This window comes from Neocloeon triangulifer, unplaced genomic scaffold, assembly GCF_031216515.1.
Source record: "Neocloeon triangulifer isolate White Clay Creek 2 clone unplaced genomic scaffold, ASM3121651v1 ptg000017l, whole genome shotgun sequence".
Lineage (NCBI taxonomy): Eukaryota > Metazoa > Arthropoda > Insecta > Ephemeroptera > Baetidae > Neocloeon > Neocloeon triangulifer.
The window spans coordinates 2401241-2422037 of record NW_026775559.1 but is presented as its reverse complement, the minus strand read 5'-3'; the positions used below and the strand labels follow the sequence as shown (position 1 = coordinate 2422037).

Below are 20797 nucleotides of genomic sequence, written 5' to 3'. Positions count from 1 at the left end.
TAATTAAATTAAACTCCAGAAGATTCTTTTTAGTTGTATATGTATTGAAGTAGGCGTGTGTTGTACATTCAGGATGTTGTGGAATTGAAATTCGAACCCATAAGTTGGGTTCAGACGAGGGTTTTTGCTCGCGAGTGTTGCGGTTTGGTTGCGGTGCACGCTAAGTCAATGTGTCGGTCAACAAGGTGTCGGTCTTGTTGGTGTCGGTCGTCGGTGCGAGAATGCATGTGATTGGGCGAGGCGCTCAGGTGCTTGCAAGGAGTTCACTGCCTGCTGCGCTCTGATTGGCGGCGCGGCAGGTCACAGTGCAAGGTTTGTTCAAGGAGGTTTGTTTAATTGTTGTGGCAGCGGCAAATAAATCCAGGTTTTTAATATAATCTTATAATAGACATAGACAATGAATCTGAAAATTCAGATGTGCAAAAAGGTCAAAGTCGAGCATATGGGTTGGAAACTCGGGACATATGCACAATTTAGCTCTTTCATGGTTGAAAATTTACATAGTTATTAAAACTTTTTCTCTTCATGGCTAAAAAATTTGAATAAAAATCAGCAAATGTGCAAGGATCATGATTATTATTTTTGATATAATTATAATTAAATCCTAATTGTGTGAACTGTTTATTCATTTAATGCTTCTTGATTTTTGTGCGTTTTAAATTTTTCAGAAATTATGACTTATTTCGAGGAAAAAATTTTGAATGTTCACTACTTGGTCGATAGAGTTCTGCAATTAGAGAAATAATGTGCATGTACATTTTATTTGATCCTCTTGCAGTTTTATTAAAAAATTATTTACACTATTCTCGAGGCATTTAGAACCTTATTGTTTTTAGGCATAATTATAATCATTCATATCAAATTTTATTTTGGCCACTTTTCTCTGCTAGGTAGTCTTGAAACTGTCACTGTTCCAATTTATTCTGGGCTCACATACAAGAGGAATCCACTGATGTCAGCCACAGAAAAATTTGTCTCGGGCATGAAAAATTGCAAATTATCCGTCAATTGCAAAGTTTGGCAGCTATGAGATGAGGAGGAGGATTTGACAGGATTTTTATGAAGGTATTCAACAGAAATGGTGTAAAAGACGTTTGCCTTGATATGTACCTCATGTGGGAAAGTGAGCCACTTGTAATCATACATTGCATACTCGCCTTTGAAGTGAAAAGAAGTGAGAATCTTTGGTGAATGAGCACAGGTCACATAGCAAATCAGTTCAACATCAGATTTGTGGCTTAAGCATTCCAGGGAAACACCTCCCAGGTAATAGCTATTTTCCTTGCATGCAAATGTGAAAACCGATTTCTTGCTTTTGCTGTTTAAGAGCACTTGCTTATGAACGATTTTGTCCGTAGTATTGACAAAGGTACGCAGCAACACGTTGTTTCGGTCTACTTTGTGGTAAAATCGAGAAGAGGCAAAATTTTCTGGCAAGAGTTTTTGATCAGCCAAGCTGATGCTCATGAAGACTTTCACCTTTTCGTCTTCGGTCAGCATTTTGGCACCCTCAGATTTGCACAGCTCTCCAAATTCAACTACATCCATGGTCATGAAACGGATTAGTTGAAGAGCATCCTTGACGGTCTTAGCTTTGATTTCTTCTGCCTCAATCCCGTTCTCCTTCATACCACCAGCAGATCCCCACAAGTACAAAGCCTCAAAAAGCTCCATCTCGTACTTAACATTAAGATGATCCATTTGAAAGATTTCCAAAACTGTAGAGGCAGAAGATTTCAACCAAGCGTTGGACTTCAAAACAGCACTTGTTTTAGAGGCAACAATCTGCAAAATTAAATGGGTTCAATTTCCAAAAGATAAAAATTATAGAAAATTATACCTGAAGAAGTGCTTTGCAATACGAGTTGTCATTCATCGATTTAAAAAATTCATGCACAGTAATGACGTCCTCAGGACTTGGATTCTGCAAAAAATTTGCAGCAGCTTTTGTCAAGTCATTCATCAGCCACTCATGAGAAATCATGTAGATCTTGCAAGCAGTTTTCATATCTTTGAAGTCAGTTTCGCCACCATAAATGTATCTGAAATTTTTTTGATTCAAAAATATGTCCTATTTTTCTTAAGCTTTTACAACAAACCTCATGACCAAATCAAATACTTCAGGCTGTATATGTTTCAACTGAATGGGATCATCTTTGCCATTGGACTCGTTGCCATACAGCATTTGACCAAGAACAGGGCTCGCTCGAGCAAGTGTCACTTTGTGACATTTGAAGACCTTTAAAAAAATTAAATATTTTAATTTGAATATGGATTACAAATGTGTTGCAAAAATAACATTAATGATGAAATTCAATATAAAATAATAAATATTTTTGTGGCAGGGCAATAGGGAATATGATATTGAACACTATATATGAACAGTTAATATATTTGTTAATTTTTAAAAGTGTATTACAATTATGTACCTTTGTAGACATTTTACAGCCAACTTCAAATGTGCAGTCATAAAAATAGCCCTCGGTGTACAGGGTAAGTTCGTCCTTCAGTCTTTCGCCCATCCTCGATGGCCAGAAGTGAGTGTGCAGTGGATCTGCATTGTTTTCTGCATCTGATTTTCTTTTCCTGAAAAAGTGGTCACGCAAATTTATTCATGCGTTTTAATTCAACACTATTCAAATTAAAAATGAAACACGTGCAAAACACACGTGTTGTTCGCAGTTGTCCGCGCTTTACAACAACTGAATTTACCTGCTTATTTGATTGTTGGGAAGCATCTTGATGATCTACTCAAAAAACGGTGGCACGTTTACACCGAAGACTCCAGAGACTCCTCAGTAATCGCAGAAATAATACGTGGATTGTGAATTTGCACCAAAATCTTCCAGGCGACGGATGAGAAAAGAAAGGGGTGGGGCCGACGCCTGTTGTTTAGTTCAGTTCAATGCCTGTTGGGTTAATTAATTGTTACTACATATTATGGCGCTGCAAGCAGGAATTCTTGAGGGCGGAACAGTTCATTTTGGACAATTTTTTAATTTTGAATTTTGAAGCGTGTTGAAGTTTGAATTGAAATGTGCAGCAGCGAGCAGCAGAGAGGAGATAGGATGTTACTGTAAGTACACATTTTATCATCTAATTTTATCTAAATTACTTATTATGTATAGCGATGTATAGTTATAATGATATTTTACCATTTTTATGATTCTATTTTTTATTACTTCTACACGTATTTAATTGAAAAAGTTAGAAAGAGCATACAAAATTGTATTATTTTCAAAAAAGAATTTTTAAAATTGATATTTTCACTGATGCAAAAATGTGCACAAATATTCGATTGAAATTGAATGCACTATTTTAGTCAACAATGTAGGCCACTCCAGAGAGTTCCTTCTGCTGATATTTTCCTTTATATACACAGACTAATGTGCCCGGCGTCATTACGAGTTTTTTCATAGATTTTACATTCCACGGACATAGTTGTGACGTCGGTAAAGGGTGATTTTAATCTCGGTTGCATAATTATCCCAATTTTGTGGAAAAATAGTAGTTATATATAATATAAAATTTAAGAGACCTCTTGAAACGCGTCAAATTTGTGGTCTGTAAAAAATTATCCACGTGCACAAAATGTTGCCTTGTTTAATTAAAAGTCATCGTCCAGGAATTTTAATTCGAGCTTCACAAATAACTCTTACTTTTTATTCCCCGCATTGGCTCGGGATGAAAACACCACGCTGAGACCTCATTATTTCCATTTTACAAAGTTATACATAAGCGGAATCTGGCTGTAGACCAAGAGGAATTTATTTTCTTGTCTGAAATCCGTCCTGCTTGATTATTCTATTTAATGCAACGTTTTCCATTTTTTTTCATTAATTTTTTTCTTTTTAATTAGAAAAAAAGTTGCAAATTTTGTTTTTCGTTTGATTTCTTATGCGTAGCTTATTATCCATCTATCGTTTCAAGTGTGTTTTTTTTAATTTTTTTATGTAGGATCGGGAAGCATAAATACAATAGAGCACATCAATAACTAATATAAATGCCCTCTCAGCTGCCGTATTTGAGATGGGATCGTCTCTCTGAAAGTAATAATTTGCGGTGCTGCTCCGAAATTTTTTCTGCTCTTGCATTGTTTTTCTGATCAAAAGAGCACCACACGCAATGATGAGGAAACATCAAAAGATTTTTATTTGCAAAAAATAAACGTCGTTAGGAAAAGTTCCATCCTTGAAATAGATAAATAATACTAAAAATTTTCAACTCCATTTTTTTGCTAAAAAGGTTTTTGATTTTCATGTTTGACTTTGCAATATGATTTCATCGCCAATTTGAGTATTTAGTTTTTGGGTCAAAGAAAAAACAATTAATTCTGCTCTATATTTTGGCTCCGGGCTTCAGCCATATAAACTATGATTTATTGAAAAAAAATTGGCAGATTTAAATATAATGTTTTGTGTAAAAGCCACTGAACTGAAATTTTTTGAGTGGGTAAAAAAAAATTCATTTTACAACCATTTTAAAGAATTGAGAAACTTTCTGCATGTTTCATTTTTCATTAAATACCACACTCTGTTAATTTGTTGCAAGAGAGGAATCTGTTTTGAATTACTGAATGGCCGTCTCGAGTGTCTGCTTTGAATAAATAATCACTTCTTGGTAGGCAACGGGCCTGGCCGAGTGCTAAAAAAACAACCAGCGCCACCTCATAAACATAATTTTCGGGCATCTCTCTCTCATCCTTTAAAGCCTCCTTCTTTTCCTTCATGTATATAAATCTCTGACCAAACAACACACAATGGAATTTGAATAAATTACAGTTTCGTTGTTCACATAACCAGAAGCAAACTCGCTGCCGGTCGGACGGTCGAAATTGTGCGCTGATTTTGATCTGCTACCGCGCGAGAGAACCAACAGGTAGCATGATATGGATACGCACTTCTTCTTTAATACTGGACTCAGAAAATAAGTATAAGTGATGCGCGTGAGAGATAGAAAATGTATTATTTATTCTTATTATGAATCTCGTGTGGTAATAATCTGGCTCATTCTCTCTCGTGCATGGATCTTTATCGCACTGCTCCGAGAGTTTAAAGAATAAAATTGACGTGTGATTAACTTGGGCGGTTGCATGTGAAAATCCGACTCGCGGCATTGTGAGATGTTGGTCCACGGCGTGGAGAACAAGTTTCAGCGTGAAGAAACGGAGCGAAATACGAGAATTTACAATTCAAATTTTGTTAAATTAATAAGAAATTTCTATGAGAAGAATGAATGAAAACTGCATTTTTGTACTTTTACTGTTCCTTTCTTCGTAGCCTGGAATTCAATTTTCTATATAAAAATCTATATAAAAATAAACAGGCCAATTTTTAGTTGATACTCTATGTATAACATAATGTGAAATTTTCACATTTCAATTGATTTCGATTTTTGGCATTATTTTTAACTCCAAATTAAATTTTTTCAAAAATTAACAAATAAAATTGACATATTTTAAAATTCTAATCCTTATGGCGCAACTTGTAAATAATTTATCTGAAAAAAATAATTGGTGGTTCTACTCTTTAAACCAAATTAAAGTTTAATAACACAAAAATAAATCTTCTGCTTTATCGTACACGCATCTCTAGATACTTATTACAAATTACTTGCTGAAAGCTTGCAAAATTTATGTGGCACCTGAAATTAAAATTTGCTAAATTAGAGGAAGCCGCAAATGTTTTAATTACGGTCTAATAATTAGTGTGTACCTTAGCAAAGGAATTTCATCCTAGGCCACTACTTGCTTTATCTGTTTTATAGCAAGGAAGGTTTATTGCAAAGAGCGGCAGCGGCGATATTAATTTTATCAACTCGTAATATCGCGCTAAGATGAGAGAAAATTACGAATGTGTTATAAATAAAAGTGGAGATTCGAACGCGCGAGAGAGTAAATCTCGCCTTTGATATAATGTTATTATAAAACGTGCGCCGGGATGCGACCTTGCTATTGAAACTGATTGCTATCAATTTTACCACCTATTGGCTGCTCGTTTGAGCGAGCGCCTCTCTTTTTATTTCAACTCTCTGGCAAAATACTAATTTATGTCCAAAGGAGAGGCTCAGCGCAGAATCGATTGTGCGAGTTTTTATATCTCCGGCGCGGTGAGATAGCACCCATTACTGGGCACTAGTTCGCCTTAAAACTAACCGACTGACGCCTTTATTGTTGGCAATCGCGCGCACTCCTTGCTGCGCGAGGTGTCAAAAATTGTGTTATTGATGGTTGACCGCAAAAAATCCACTTTGTAGATAGATTCGAGCTCGCACGTGTGATAGATAGATGTGAGAGAGAGAGAGAGAAAAAAATGGGATGCGGAGAGTAAATTGAAAATATGATATTGCAAAAATTGGATATAATGTTGTAGGGAAGAGCCCTTGGCTCTCGCTGTGAGGCCCATCCAAACAATAATAAATATTGATTCTGAAATTAAATAACCCCTTTTACAAAGATTTATCAATAAATATTATTATTGTCTTAAAAATGATTTAAAATTAAATTTAAAAATTAAAATTAAATGGATTAATTTATAATGCAAAAACAAGGATCAGTATGATCAATTCATAATAATTCTTAATTTATGTGAACAACATAATATGATAGTTTGATATTTATTCTTTATTATTTAAAATAGATATATCAATCACTACAATCATTGTTTTAAGTAAATAAATAAGTTACAATAAAGAAAGTAAAAAAATTAAACGTAGTTATACAAAAAATATGTATTATATTTAATAATCTGTTATAATAAAAATGAAAGGCAAAAATTAATTTTTCAATTTTTTTACTTCAATTTATTATAAATGTAACAAAAAATTTAAATGCATTATTTTCATTATTACCTCTTAAACTTTATATTTACCAAATATGATTTTTTTTAAATACTAACACAATATCCTTAAATTGTAACTAATTTATAAATATTCTTTCGCACTCGCTATATTGTAATCCTCTCATAGCTCCCACAAAATTATGTCAATACACCAATAGCAAATAAAGCCATTTTTAAGCAGTAAATAAAGAGAAGAGAATTTTCCTCCAACGATATCCAATTGGCAATTGGCTGATATAAGTACTTCTTATTTTTGCAGTCCTTACGCTCGTAAGTTAAAAAATCAGCCGTGTTAAAAGGAGCTTCATTAAAACATCAAAGACGAATTAGCGGTTGGCCTTCAAATATCTCTTCTTATTTAGATAAATTCGTAAGAAAAAAATATATTCGAGCCGTTCGAGTTAATATTGTGCTGCCGGAGAGAAGGACCAGCGGCAGCACCTTTGGGTTGGAGGCACACGTTACTGGAAGGCGCGTGCCTTTGCCCACGGGCCAAACCCAAGCCAAAGATAGAACGGGCCTGCCGCCACGTACTACATATTATAAAAAAAGAAACAGACCAAACTCAATTTCGCCAAACCCCCTGCCGTCGCCAAAACAAATCTTTGGGAACGGATAATTGATTTTCAACCCTTGTTTGCTGATTATGATCGCAACACCTTTTTGTTTAATTAAAAAATCCGCACCTTTCCGCGCACTTTCTATTTATCCAATAACATAGAAGAGAGGGAGTTCCGAGATTTTCTCCTCTCATCCCTTTTCTATGTTTTTTTTTCAAGTCGGGGATCAATATAATTATAATCGAAGATGCAATCAGGGATGGGTGCCTATATATTTTAATCTGATTTTTTTAACTTACGCATGCACGCATAGGAGAATTCCATCTCGGCGCTGTCCCAAGGCTGTTGGCTGATTTATGGCGGGGTAATAATGCGCGCGCGAGAGGCCACTTACTTTTTTCAGACTTTTCTCCACAGCCGGACACAAATTATTGAAATTACCTACAGCGACGATATTCCCCTGTCCGCGTCGATAACGTATATAGCAGTCGGCGGCGTCAAGACCAGCTCGAAAATTTATGGGAACTATAAATTAATTCTTTTTGCTACTTTCAGCATTTAGAAAAAAGCAAAGAGGTGAACATTTGAGAAAAAAATTACTCCTGAAAAGGTTAGCAGTGCCTAAAAATATAACGTAATCGCGATTACTCTTCAAGGTCCTTTTTGAGCGCATAATTTCTAAAGTTTTTTCTGCCAGTAATTTGCCTTTCCAAAATTTGTTTATAAATTTATAAACAGTCGAGTAAATTGGTATTATCTTAATTAATCAAAAATGTAAAATGAACGAAAAAAACTAAATGTCTAATTTTTATTTTTAATTTGCAAGAAAAGACCAATTTTAAATTTTAATTGCAAATTTTCAAAGTCAGCATACAAAAGTGAAAACTTAAAACATATATTAACAGTTTGTAAACCAGCAAGAAGTAACAAAACTTGTTACTTTCTAAATTACTATTAATTTGAAATTGGTGTTTTGTGCACTATCTGCACCTTTTGAACACAGTAGAGTTTTAAATGCTGCAATTATATATAACTACGAAGATTAAATTGTATTTTTATTACATTATGCATGCACAGTATTAAAATTGAGCGTTCAAAGTGGCTGCCGACTTTTAATATATTCAGACACGTGCATGGAGTGAATTCACGCGGGCCTTCCCGTGGCTGAGACGCACAAATTTGATTAAAGAATTACTTAATCAGGCGAGCGTCCTTCAGACCGACTTGTAATATTACCCAGTTAAAAGAAAATTAATGATCGCCAAGCATGATGTGCATTTTTCGACGAGAACCAAGCTCATTCAAAAATTACAGGGCGTTAATTGGATCAGGAGGATACATTTTTTGCCGCCACAATTTTGAATAAAAATAATATTCCTAATATCGTGCTGGCATTCAAAAGCAAAAGGGTTGGTTAATTTATAAAAGTGAGAGTGCCGCGCTCCGTTTTTTTTCTCTCTCTTTACCTGGCGCCGAAATCTCTTCTGCTCTCCCTCAGTCATAACTCAGTTCTCGGACTTCCTATTAATTACCGTGATTACATGAAGGGGTTGGATTGCATCTAATAATAAGGGTTGCAACGTCTGAAAAACGGTCTGCACGTTTAAGACGTTTTTTGTCTGCATTTAGCCGCTCCTAATGAGATATTGTCTTACCTGTGGCATTATAATAATTATTACGTTTCCAAGGCTCCGTGCAACATTCAAATGCGATTTACATTAATTATGACGAGTGTGTCGGACGGCAGCACTATCATTATTTTTAATAAGACCGAATTTTATCCTTTGGCGCAGAAGTGGAGGAAAAAATGAGAAACAGCACGATACCTTTGGTTAATTCATCAGCTTGGTTTCCTGAGATTTATAGATTTTACCCTCAATGCAGAAAAGCGGCAGGGTGGAATTTTAGATTTTGTCCAACATGACGGTTGACAAGGAAAGAAGAGCGCCTAATTATTTATTTTTTGTCACAAGCGGCCCTGGAAATTTATAGAGGGATGGAGAATAATGCGCGGTTGAATGTATAAAGAGGCGCGTAAAAGGGTTGATGAGGTGCAGAAAGGAGAATTTTTTAATGATGGATGTCTGAGCTGGCCTTTTTGGAGCTAGAGAGAAAAAGAAAGTCCCTCGGCGGGCTGCTTTTATTATCATTAGCATCGCAGGAAGATGAGATGCAGATCAGAACCGCGGGGTGGAAGACGAAATAAAAGCGGGCCAGGCAGCCAGCCCACCAACCCCACGGCCGCAGACTATTAACTATTAACCACGGTCAAGAAGCGCACCTGCAAGAAATAACATTTCAAATTTTTCTCTCAAATTTATTTATTCTAATTTGTTAAGAACAAATTTTATTTTACGAAACCATATAATAATAAAAAAAAAAATTGTAGTGAAAGCTTTTTTAATGATGCACATTTCTAATTAATTATGTTTATTTTGAGGAGAGCAATTTAAGTTATTAAAAATTATAATAAATGGTCCTTAAACATTTGGTTAAATTTTTAAACATTATAATATTTTCTTTTACTATGAAATTTGGTGAGGGTTTTACAAGGTTTTTGATTAAATATACTGACATCAGCCACTTTGATGGCTGATTTAATTTAAATTTAATAATCCTAGATTATAGATTATCCTGCTTTGTACATAAAACAGAGTTATAACGTCATGACTTTTTTTGCAAAATTTTTGATGAAGTTACCCTTAAAAATGTAAAAATTTATACATGCTCACACACACATAGTTAGAAATTGAAAATCCAGCTCAACTTTACGTTCTCTCCGTCCCTGAATTAATTACGCCTACCCCAATATATTATTCGTTTTAGCTGTTTTGTAGAACAAAAGGGTTTCTGCCCGCAAGAAAACACACTCAGAGGTGATATCAATTATGAGGAGCGCGCGGCTGATGTGGAAAGTAACGCCTTCACACCAAAACTATTACCCTCTGAGGTAGCAATAAATTATATTGCACCGGGGGTATTAGGCTGGGTCTCTGGTACAGGCCGCGCGGCACCTTTTTCTCCTTATTTCTTATTCCTCCCCCTCACCTGTGTATGCACGTGATAATCACACATCCATTAAAAGTTTATTTAAGATTCCGACCTGACGCGTGTCTAGACTATCTTGCCAGACAGTTTTCTCTCTCTTGAGATGTAAAATAAATATTTACCCTGAAATTTGTATTTGGGAATAAAGTTGCGGTCTGCGCGAGGGCGGAGTAGGAAAAAATATTTATTATGAAAAAGATAGCGGATTGTGTGTTTTTGTTAAATGGACCTAGATCATATAATTCAGACCCAGGATATAATGTCTTAAGATAGTTAAATTAATTTGGATTCTGAGATTGTTTTATTCAGATTGATTAACTTTTTTTTAGGGAAAAATCACATTGAGTAAAATAAAAGATGCAACTTTTTTATATAATTTTCTTATTTTTAGATAATTTATGTAAAAATTTCGAGGAAAATTCTTGAGTTGGTACGAAAAATATTTTGAAAATTCGCATTCCTGCCGTCAATCGGCCAATGCGTAATTTTTTCCCATCAATCTTACATTCATAAACTTGTTCCTGCGGAAGCTTTGTGGACACGGTCATCAAATTTTGACAGTCCGAGAATATAGGGCCCTTTCTCCGCTTCTGTGAGTTATTTGCATCAACACGCATCACACTCATCCTTTTCTTCGTCTTGACGTGTCATCATCTCTGTCTTTTCATCACTAAATTTTTGACAAAAACGACCAGCGTGGCGTGTGTGCTTAAATAAAAGCGTTTAAATTTTGAATCGGCAATTTTTATATTTCGTTTGAATAGCTTTTTAATCCTTTCCATGTTACCGAGAACACACACAAGAACTGTGAATATTTTTCTTAATCAATTTTAATGGCTGTGCGTTAATACATATATTTGGCGCGATAATTTTTCACCCGTCGCTGCTCGCTGTCAGTGATAGATGCCGCTCTTTTTACCAGTTTAATGAGACTCAATTTAGGTGTCAACTCGAATAAAGGCGCGGCACCGCCGAAATTAAATGAGACGCAAGCAGAAATCCGGCCGTGAATGGAAAAATTGCGTTTTACCCACGACGAGTAGAGATCACTCGGCCAAAAGCACACACATCAAAAAGACTTAGCAAAGCAAAAACTGGCTGCGTGCGAAAAAATAATACTTATCAAATATTATATACGAAAGGGGTTCTTGTTTTTAATGTGACATGCTTATCTCTTTCTTGCTGCGTCTATTTCAATGCAAATTCTGTTTGGATAAGCAGGAAAATAAATTGGAGAGAGGCCTGAAAAGGATCCGAGCTTGGAAATATACAATAAATTTTATTGCGAACCTATCTATCACTGTAGACCTATCCTATTTTATCTAAACTTCTCCTCTTTTTAAATCAATATTCTCCTCCGTTGGGGGAAAAACAAATTTATTTCACCAGTCAATCTTCATTGGAGCGAAAGAAACACACTGCTCTATGGAATATCATTATCTGGACGCGGATTGAGTTATTCTTCAGTTTGTTTTGTGGTTTATCTAAATTGCACTAGAGAAATTTATTGGGCCGATTTGAGTGGAGACTCGTGTTAGTAATAACATTACTTCGGGAGTACCTTATTGAATCTTGTTTTATATATTTTTCCCGTCTCGCTATCGGCGCAGATGCCGCCGCTGCTCATCCCAATTTCAACCGAGAGATATCTGAAGGTTGATAAACCCCTTGTGATGTCCAGGTGAATCTTCCTCGCTTCTGACCCACCTGCCCCACGGGAGAACTTGCGCCGAGCTTTTCTTGTTGATAAAAAGCCACGCGCCCACCAAAGAAAGAAAACGAAAAAAGCAGCTCTCCTTATCGCAACTCGATAAGCACAAACATAAGCTTCTCAGCTGCAGACGGAATTGGCCACTTTCAATTACATTTGTAAAAAAAGCTTACGGCCAAGTTTGGCCTAATTGCAAATTACAATGTTGTACACCTTTGCTATTTATCAGCATGGTAATTTCGCTCTCTCGATTGGCTTCCTATACACTTTTTATCGACGCCCCTGCTATGTAAACATGGCCTGAGTAAACATATAAAAAACAATTTGCCAAATCTGTTTTCGCGGCGAGTCTTTGAGAGACTCTTTCATTACGGCACTATGTAAGCGAAATAACTACTAACCTAGATTATACACTCACTCGCAGCAGATAATTAACCTTGAGAGAGTAAAACCGCGGCCAAATGTCTACATCGTCTTTATTTTGGCCAAAGTGTTATTATTAATAATCCTGTCTGGTATATAATATTTTAGAGAATATTATGATATCTCTCTGCTATACACAAACACAAATTGGCTGTTTATTAAAAGCGGCGCTCGACCAGTGACACACAAAGTTGAAATAAGGTGGGCAGATATTTATGTTCCTTCTAATTTTAAGTGGTGCTCAAGAATGAAAAATGAAATATATAGGTTGATATTATAATCAAAAGAAATTTAATTTTAAATTCAACATGTGTTGACCTTGATAAAATTAAAACTAAACGTATTAAAAAAAATGATAACTAATTTCTTTTTTTATATTATGAGTTGTACGATAATCTTGTCACATGGCATCTATATAAAATACACTGCTAAAATAATCGCATTTTATTGGACGAGAAAATAATTTTCAAAAACTGCGAGAGTCGAAGGCTGAACATAATTCAAATTGAAAATTGAACATGTTGAACATTTGAAGACATCTTAATTTTTATCATTATTTTTTTAAATTTCTTATTGCAGTGCCTTGAAAATTGTGCCTACTCAATAACTTCGATTTTGGCAAAAAAAATTCAAACATTTTTATTTTGATTTTTTTTTATTCTTATGTCTTATTATTTATTATTGTATACATAAAGTCACATTTTTGACGATTTGATAATTTTAATTCAACATTATTCAGTATTTTTATATTAATCATCAAAATTTCCACAATAAAACCTTTAGCCTGCCCTGTAATTATTTATTCCTAGGCTTTTTATATATTTTAAGTGCGTCAAAGATTTAATTGCTTTGAACAATAAAATATACTTCATAAATGAGGGCAAATAAAAGGACATTCAATTTTGGCAATAAAAAGTACGCCGCCGCGGTTTAATGGTCTTCTTTATTTCTCAGATAATACCACTTTAACAAGCTCCTCTTTGCGCCCAAATTGTGTACCAAACGTGCCAAGCCCAATTAGCACCCATAGCACTTTGAATGTGTGTGTTTTCCTAACGACCTCTGGCACTTCTTGTATTCACACAAATAGTAATGATCGTTTGCGCAAAAAGTATCATTTCTCGAGGCGCCGGCTTTTTGCTCCTAATCAACAAAACAAACAAGCAGTCAGACTGCTAACCTAATGCGCAAGAAATCTGCGAACAAAAAGTGATGCTTTGATATATATAGTGACTTATGATGACTTCCACGTGATATTCAATGACAAATTGTTTTGCTTTTTATTATCTCTCTCTACGACTCTTCGTAGCACGCTGGCGGTTTAATTTTTTTCCAAAACCGTCCTTGAACCATGTCTGTTTACAGTGCCGAAAAGCAGACTTTGTTTCAAGGAAAAGTACCCAAAAATAAGCACGTATAATATCCTGTGCTCTTTTTGCTCTCAAATTAGACCTGCAATTTACTTTAGAACAAAAATTTGGTCATTATATGTAACTTTCGTTTTTGTTTGAATAAGAAAAACACAAAATCTTTGCGCCGAAAAAGAACAATTAAATGTACGTCAAAGGAAAAAATTAAATTCGCGTTTAGATAATTGCAGATGTGTTGTTTGTTTAACGAGCTAATTGACGCTTTAATAAACTGGGCAGGAATTTTACATTATTGCTCCTTTGATCTGAACTCAATAACTTCAACAACCAGAGACAATTTGAATTTTTTCATCTCATTGATGGCTCCAGTTTCCCTGTATTATAGATTATAGGCATCTAAAAAGGCCATTGCATGACAGACACCTTGTCCGCTTCACCTATAAACACGAACTTTTAATTTTCAAAGGTGATAATTGCGGCTGAAAATATATTTTGTGTGAAGTTCTCAAGGCAGATACAAACCTGACCATTTGAATATATTGCTATATGATCGCAAAAAAATGCAAGGAAAATGTGTTATTATAAATTACAACTCTTGGAAATTAGGTCGTTGTAGAGAGAAAATTATATCGTTTGAATATAAGTTTGCCGACTAATAAAATGACAAGACGGCCGTCAAAATCTTCCCAACAGTCTTCTAATTGCTCTTTAAGAAATTCCACGAAAAGTTCATCAATGAAATAATCTACGGTAATTGCGTAGCTCATGCGAGAGAGAGATTTAACTTATTTTGAGCACTAAAGCGACAAAAACGCACGAGTATTTTTCCTCCAATTTTTTACTCCCGCCGCACACGCTTGAAATTGTTTTTCGAGCATAATTGTCGGCCCGTCACGTCGGAGAGATCCAAAATCTGTAGGCCAATTGTTCCTTCATTCAAAAACTTGAGTGAGAGAGGTGACAGCAGCTGCCTTGAGAAAGACAAAAACTGTCAAATATTTAATCTCATTTGCCACAATATAAAATCAGCCGTCTGCTGACAGAGTCCATTGTCTGCCCCGCCGACGGCACACATACGAATAAATAAATTCCGAATTTCACGAGATCTATCTGTGCGCGGATACCCGCCCATTCCACCAGTGAGTGTGATACACATGTGTTTTAGAATGTAAGGAAAGGCGGCTTTGTCTGATATAGTGCCTGCTGAGACTGGTGTGTCCCGAGGCGCATCAGATTCACTTTTATTCCGAGGGTTGGGTGCAATCACAATCATCATCTCTCAAGCAGGGGTGCTTTGCTTGTTGGGCGCCTAAAAAAATGAACAGCACACTTAAGACCTTAACTTGGTGAGGGCAGTACAAAAATGTTTTAAATTTAATTGGAATATAACATTTATTATTATTTTATCTAAATTACAAATGCTCACAAATTAAAAAACAAACAATACATTTTTCTTAATATATCAGATATATCAATTAAATAATAATAAAAAACTAAGGGAGCCTTTCTGTGCCTAGCTATATAGATAAATGAAAATATTAAAAATAAAAATTATTTTCTGCTCTTGGATTATTTATGCATATATGGTTAACGCTGTTTGCCTTATCATAAACTTATTTTGTTTAAACACTTCCCTCGACCGGACTGTTTATAATACACGCATCAATCCTTTCCAAGCATCAGGGAGCACCAGACTGCTGGTTGCGGTTCGTTTTTCATCTCGTCTCAGATTCACCCTTACTTTTCTTATATTTCTTTATTTCTCTTTCTCATACATGCATCTCTTACACGATCTGTGCGTCTCTTTGTTCTCTCCCGCGCGCCTTAATGTATTTATCCCATTGTGTGTGCGCCGCCCTTAGATTGATACTATTTATACTGTAGCCTTGTTTTGATAATAAGAGAAGGCCGCTCGCTCACTCAACCATCGCAGGGGTGGATCTTGATTCAATTTTTTCATGTTTCTTTGAATCCGCGCCTCCTTGTTCTGTTCCTAATCAGTAATCATTGCAGACGGACCCTTTTTTTGTCTGTTCCAAGTGGGTGAAACTCGGAATAATGACATTATAATCAATATTGTACACCTTAATGATTAAAACCAGGCTAAGTAGTTGCCCGCGTTCTTACTCTAAAGAGTACAATTAAACAAATTAAAAATTCCATACATACACAATTGAAATCATATACGTTTTTCATTTAAAAATAAATTTTGACTTTTTGTTATAGTTGAAAGTATAATTAATTTTCATTTTTTATTAAATTATTATGCAATATAAATATAATGTAGTTTAAGAAAAGGAGTTGTTTTTATTAAATAATTTTACATTACCAAAATCAATTAAAATTCATAGTTGAGTGACTAGATTGTGAACACAAATTGCAAAAGTGAAATGAAGCTTGATTTACCTGAGTTGTTGTCATAGTTAAAGATCCGTCGTCCTTCATCACGCCGAGAAATAGATTAAAATATTTCAGGCAAGAGGAAAATAATGAGGTTATTACACGTTTTAATGATAATGATGATAATGATAAGCAAGAAATTGTAAAAACGAATAAATTATGGATTTCTGGTCCGAGTGACAGCGTTTCCTGTGTTTTAGTATTTTATTTTTGTATTGAAAAGAAATCAATATCCTATCATTTTTAGTCTAAAGTAATTTTAATTGGGTTTGAATCAGGGCAACTATGCATGAACTCATCCAAATAATGGCAAAAAGAAAATAAATTATAACATATATCGGATATATCGGTGATAAGAAAACTAAGACCTACAAAAATAAATTTTTTGAGTTGGGGAATAAAATATTTGTTAATGTGCTTATTCGAATAATATTTAAAAATTAAGTATTCCATTTTGGCTGTAAAACTTCGCACAGAACAATAAAGAAGCCTTTAAATTTCCCAGTTTATCTCTAATTTGAAAAAAAAAAACAATATTTAGACTTATGCGTTGACAAATTCTGATTAAAATTCAACTATACCACTAAATATACATAAAAAATTTACAATTATTAACAGTTAAAATATTAAAAACACTTTAAAAAATTAATATAATCCCAAAATTTTACTTATATGCTAATGCAGGTACGCAATCTCCGGCACCGCCAATTTGCATAAAGTGCCAATCTGCACGTTAATTTTGCGCCGATCACCCAGCTGGTGGCAAATCCTTACTGCATCGCGACAAACAAAGGACGCGTCGCCGGTGCAGCTAATATGCAAAACGTGTGCCGAGTGCATATTATTTTATTTCAATCCAAGTGCATGGATGGGCACGCGACGGGCACACGACTTGAGTGGCGCGCCCTGCCGACTCGCAGCCCAACCGACGCTTTGGTCCAGCGGCGAGACGCATAGGCAGGGGAATTCAACGCGAGTTCTATTCATTTTTTTTTTCACTCTCCGTGTATACCTCCACACAATAAATTCTTATCATTTGATATAAAAGGGGGAGGTGGGAGGGAGCCGCGAGGGCTTTTTGTCCGTTGCAGCTGCTCTCGTCGCCGGAATTATCTACAATCCAGTGCACCCCCTCAGATTTTTCAACCCTATTCTACCTCGGCTGCCGTGTGTCGGCGCGAGATATTATATCACAAAAACTCTGCTGCGTATATTACGTATTTTTTTTACAATACAACTTGCTTGTACGTACGCGAATTCAATATTGCAGGTTGGCATAGCTGTGCGCTTATTTGTTATTTATTTATGCGCACTTTGCCGCGGCCTATCAGATAAAATCTCTCTCATATTTTTTCTTTGCGCCGACAAAAGTCGCAGAGTGAAATTTTTGATAGCGATTTATATACAATTTATGCTTCTGGAGCGGAAAAATAAATAAATATTCAAGAGCGGAATGGGTTGGTACCGCATATAGTTTGCTTTTAAGTAAATATTAGAGGAGCAGCGGGGAATCTCGCTCGATTTCTGCTAATTTCCATAACAATTGATTCCGTCTAGGAATGGTATTTTAAATAATCCTGATATATTTATGTTCGTTAAATTTCTGTCACTGGTCCCATTCATGCGCGCCGACTGAACCCTTATCATTTCAGGGTGTTTAGATATATTCAAATTTAAAATTAAAATATGAATTATTTTTTGCCTATGGATGTGGGTGCTTATTTTATGTTGTAAATTGGCAGTTGAAATTATAATTGAAGTTAGTATTTAGCAAAATTTAAAAATATCAGTGTCGTCAGAAATTCAAATATCCTTAATTTTATTTCAATTTTGTAGAATTTTTATTTATTATGAAAAATCTCATTGTTTGCCAATTTTCCTTTGGCAATAGTCATAGTTTTCATCGCTTCACAGCATTAGAAAAAATCGACGGAATCATTAAATCTGATTAAAAAAAAAAAATGTAATACACATAACTTTTAATTTTTCAATGTTAGCCAAGAATGATAATAATTTTCACATTGTGTGGCCGCAAATTATTCAACCTTCGTCCACCTAATTAAATATATTAGAGCTACACTCGGTTTACAAGCAATAAAATAATCTGCGCAGCACTCACACAATTAAAATTTGACTGCGTCTAATTAATCTTGGACGGCTAATCAAGCAGAAGTATTAGCGGCCCCCCGTCGTTGCCAGCCAGCGCACACTGCTGGATTCGATTTTCAACGTCCGACTGACTGCTTTTCAGAGTTTTTTCTTCCTTACAAAATATACCCGCGAGTTCAAATCTAATTCGGCTGCTGATAAATCCGCGTCTTGTTGTTATAACGTGGAAAAAATTCGCATGAGCGAATATGGTGTGAATAGAGCGGCAGAGACGTGAATTTGAATTATTTATTCACTCTCGACTTGGTTTTGAATACATTTATTTATTTTCGTTTTACTACAATGATGTGACACCGGGGGCTTACTTTATTGCCCCCTAAATCCTCTTGACGTTTCTGGCTAGACCGGTGGACGACACGGCACGTTATCGGCAGATCTCTCAAATCTCGCGAAAAAACTTGATATAGCGCGCGTCCTGTGAGGCAGAAGGAATTTTGTAATCCTAAAAGCCAATTTAGTTCCAAATGTTTGGGCGACAAACAAGATTATTCGCGAATTTTTATACACGATTTGCTACTTAAACTTATTCCTCGCCGGACTCATCTGGATTTTTATACAAATAAAAGATAAAAATGTCTAAAACGAGATCACCTAAATGCGATTCAAATATGATTAAATTCCTTAAATTATTCTGAGAGGCACAAGATGGAAGCGAAAAGCATTAAAATGCCAATCATTATGAAAGGAAATTTTTTGCAAGTTTACTCGATTTGCAGAATAAAATCTTTCATTTTTGCTTCATCTCCAAAAAAAAAAAAAAATAAAAATAAAAATAGAATTTAAAAACTTGCTTCATTTGATACTAACTTATAAAATTTGCTATTTTATTTTTATTAATAACGAATAATTTTATAGTTGAACAAAAATACGTCTTACAAAAATGACATTGTTAATTAATATTTTTGCATTTAAATAATCTATTGTTAATATTATAGGCGTAATAACGGTTGATGAGTGAAAATTTACTAATATACAGTATTAAATTTAAAAATTTTCTAATAAATAATTTACGAAATTTCATAATTCAAATCTGGCAGCATTTTTCAAGCACCTGTCCAGAGCTCCAAAAGATAATATTTATGCAAAAGATCCGTCAATTATTCCCCGAACACCATCAATCAATATTCAACCCCTTCAATTTGTGCACGCACATGTGGACGAAACCCAATATGCGTAATTTCCTTATCTCATGAATATTCACGTGGCCGACCGGTCGATCTCTGCGCTGTCGGCGTGCGGCTTTGCTGACCAGAGGCGCAAGCCACAAAAACCAAATCTCATCCGAAAACAACAACTGCGAGCGAGGAGGAGGATCGAGGGTCCGCGGCGGTACATTTATAATATTTTAATACCGCTCTTGGTGGACGAAATTTATTCTCTCCCTCCTCCTCCTCAAAACAGAAGAGAGTGTAACCCTTTGAGCGGTTCTGTTTTACGAGATGGCCAGATGACATCCGCAGATAAAGAAAGGAGATGCAACGTTTTCTGCCTATGGTGTAATATTTTTCTTTTATTCTCCAACTGATCTTCCTACACATTATAATTCTTGCTGTCATCGCGCCCGCCGAACCGAAAGGGGAAAACGAACCAACCTCCCATCAATAATTATACACGATAATTTTTTAATATATCAGCGGCTGCCGGTGGTGCTGCGCCGGGGCTCCCTTTTTTTATAACTTCTCTCGTTCTTTTCAATTCATACCCGAGTTTAAAAAATGATCCTATGCAAATTCGTCTCAGCGGGGAAATAGATAAATAACGTAGCGCTTCATTACAAATGATTTAGAATGTTTTCTTTGTAAATGAAATTAAGATGTTATTCACGCATCCGTCTTTTTGGACGGTTTTGCCGAGTGTAATTTATGCTCGCCGAGTTAATTTTCAATTTGGAGACGTGATTAATTGCTGCGTGAGTGGTACTGAATGCATGCTTGTTTTAGTTGACGTATTTCAGTGGAAAAAATTGGAATGAACTAAATAATTAAAAATTGTCGCAGAAATTGTAAAGATGTAAAAATTTTGATGGATCACGTTGGATACTTTTTTTGTGGTTGGATATTAAGATTTGGATACTTTTGATTTCATTGATGTCAAAAATTGTAAACTATGAAGAGTTGTGTTGGACATGGCAGTGAAAAGTTAATGAAATTGTTCAAAGCTGTGTTCCTAAAAAGATGGCAATACAATACATGAGGCCCTACGTAATGTACAAAAATTAAACTCTAATTGGGAAGCTAATTCTAATTAGATGGGATTTTAACCAAATTTGATTCTTCC

General features: G+C 35.2%; 1 protein-coding gene across 1 annotated transcript; it reads right to left on the bottom strand.

Moving 5' to 3' along the window:
• Window positions 1-742: 742 nt before the first annotated feature.
• On the bottom strand, window positions 743-2888 carry LOC132203298 (BTB/POZ domain-containing protein 3-like). Its single transcript, XM_059630964.1, has 5 exons — window positions 2713-2888; window positions 2430-2586; window positions 2100-2239; window positions 1841-2042; window positions 743-1785 (listed from the first exon to the last, which is right to left on the bottom strand). The coding sequence occupies exons 1-5, from the start codon at window positions 2736-2738 to the stop codon at window positions 919-921; spliced, it is 1392 nt and encodes a 463-aa protein (XP_059486947.1). The 5' UTR covers window positions 2739-2888; the 3' UTR covers window positions 743-918.
• Window positions 2889-20797: the final 17909 nt, after the last annotated feature.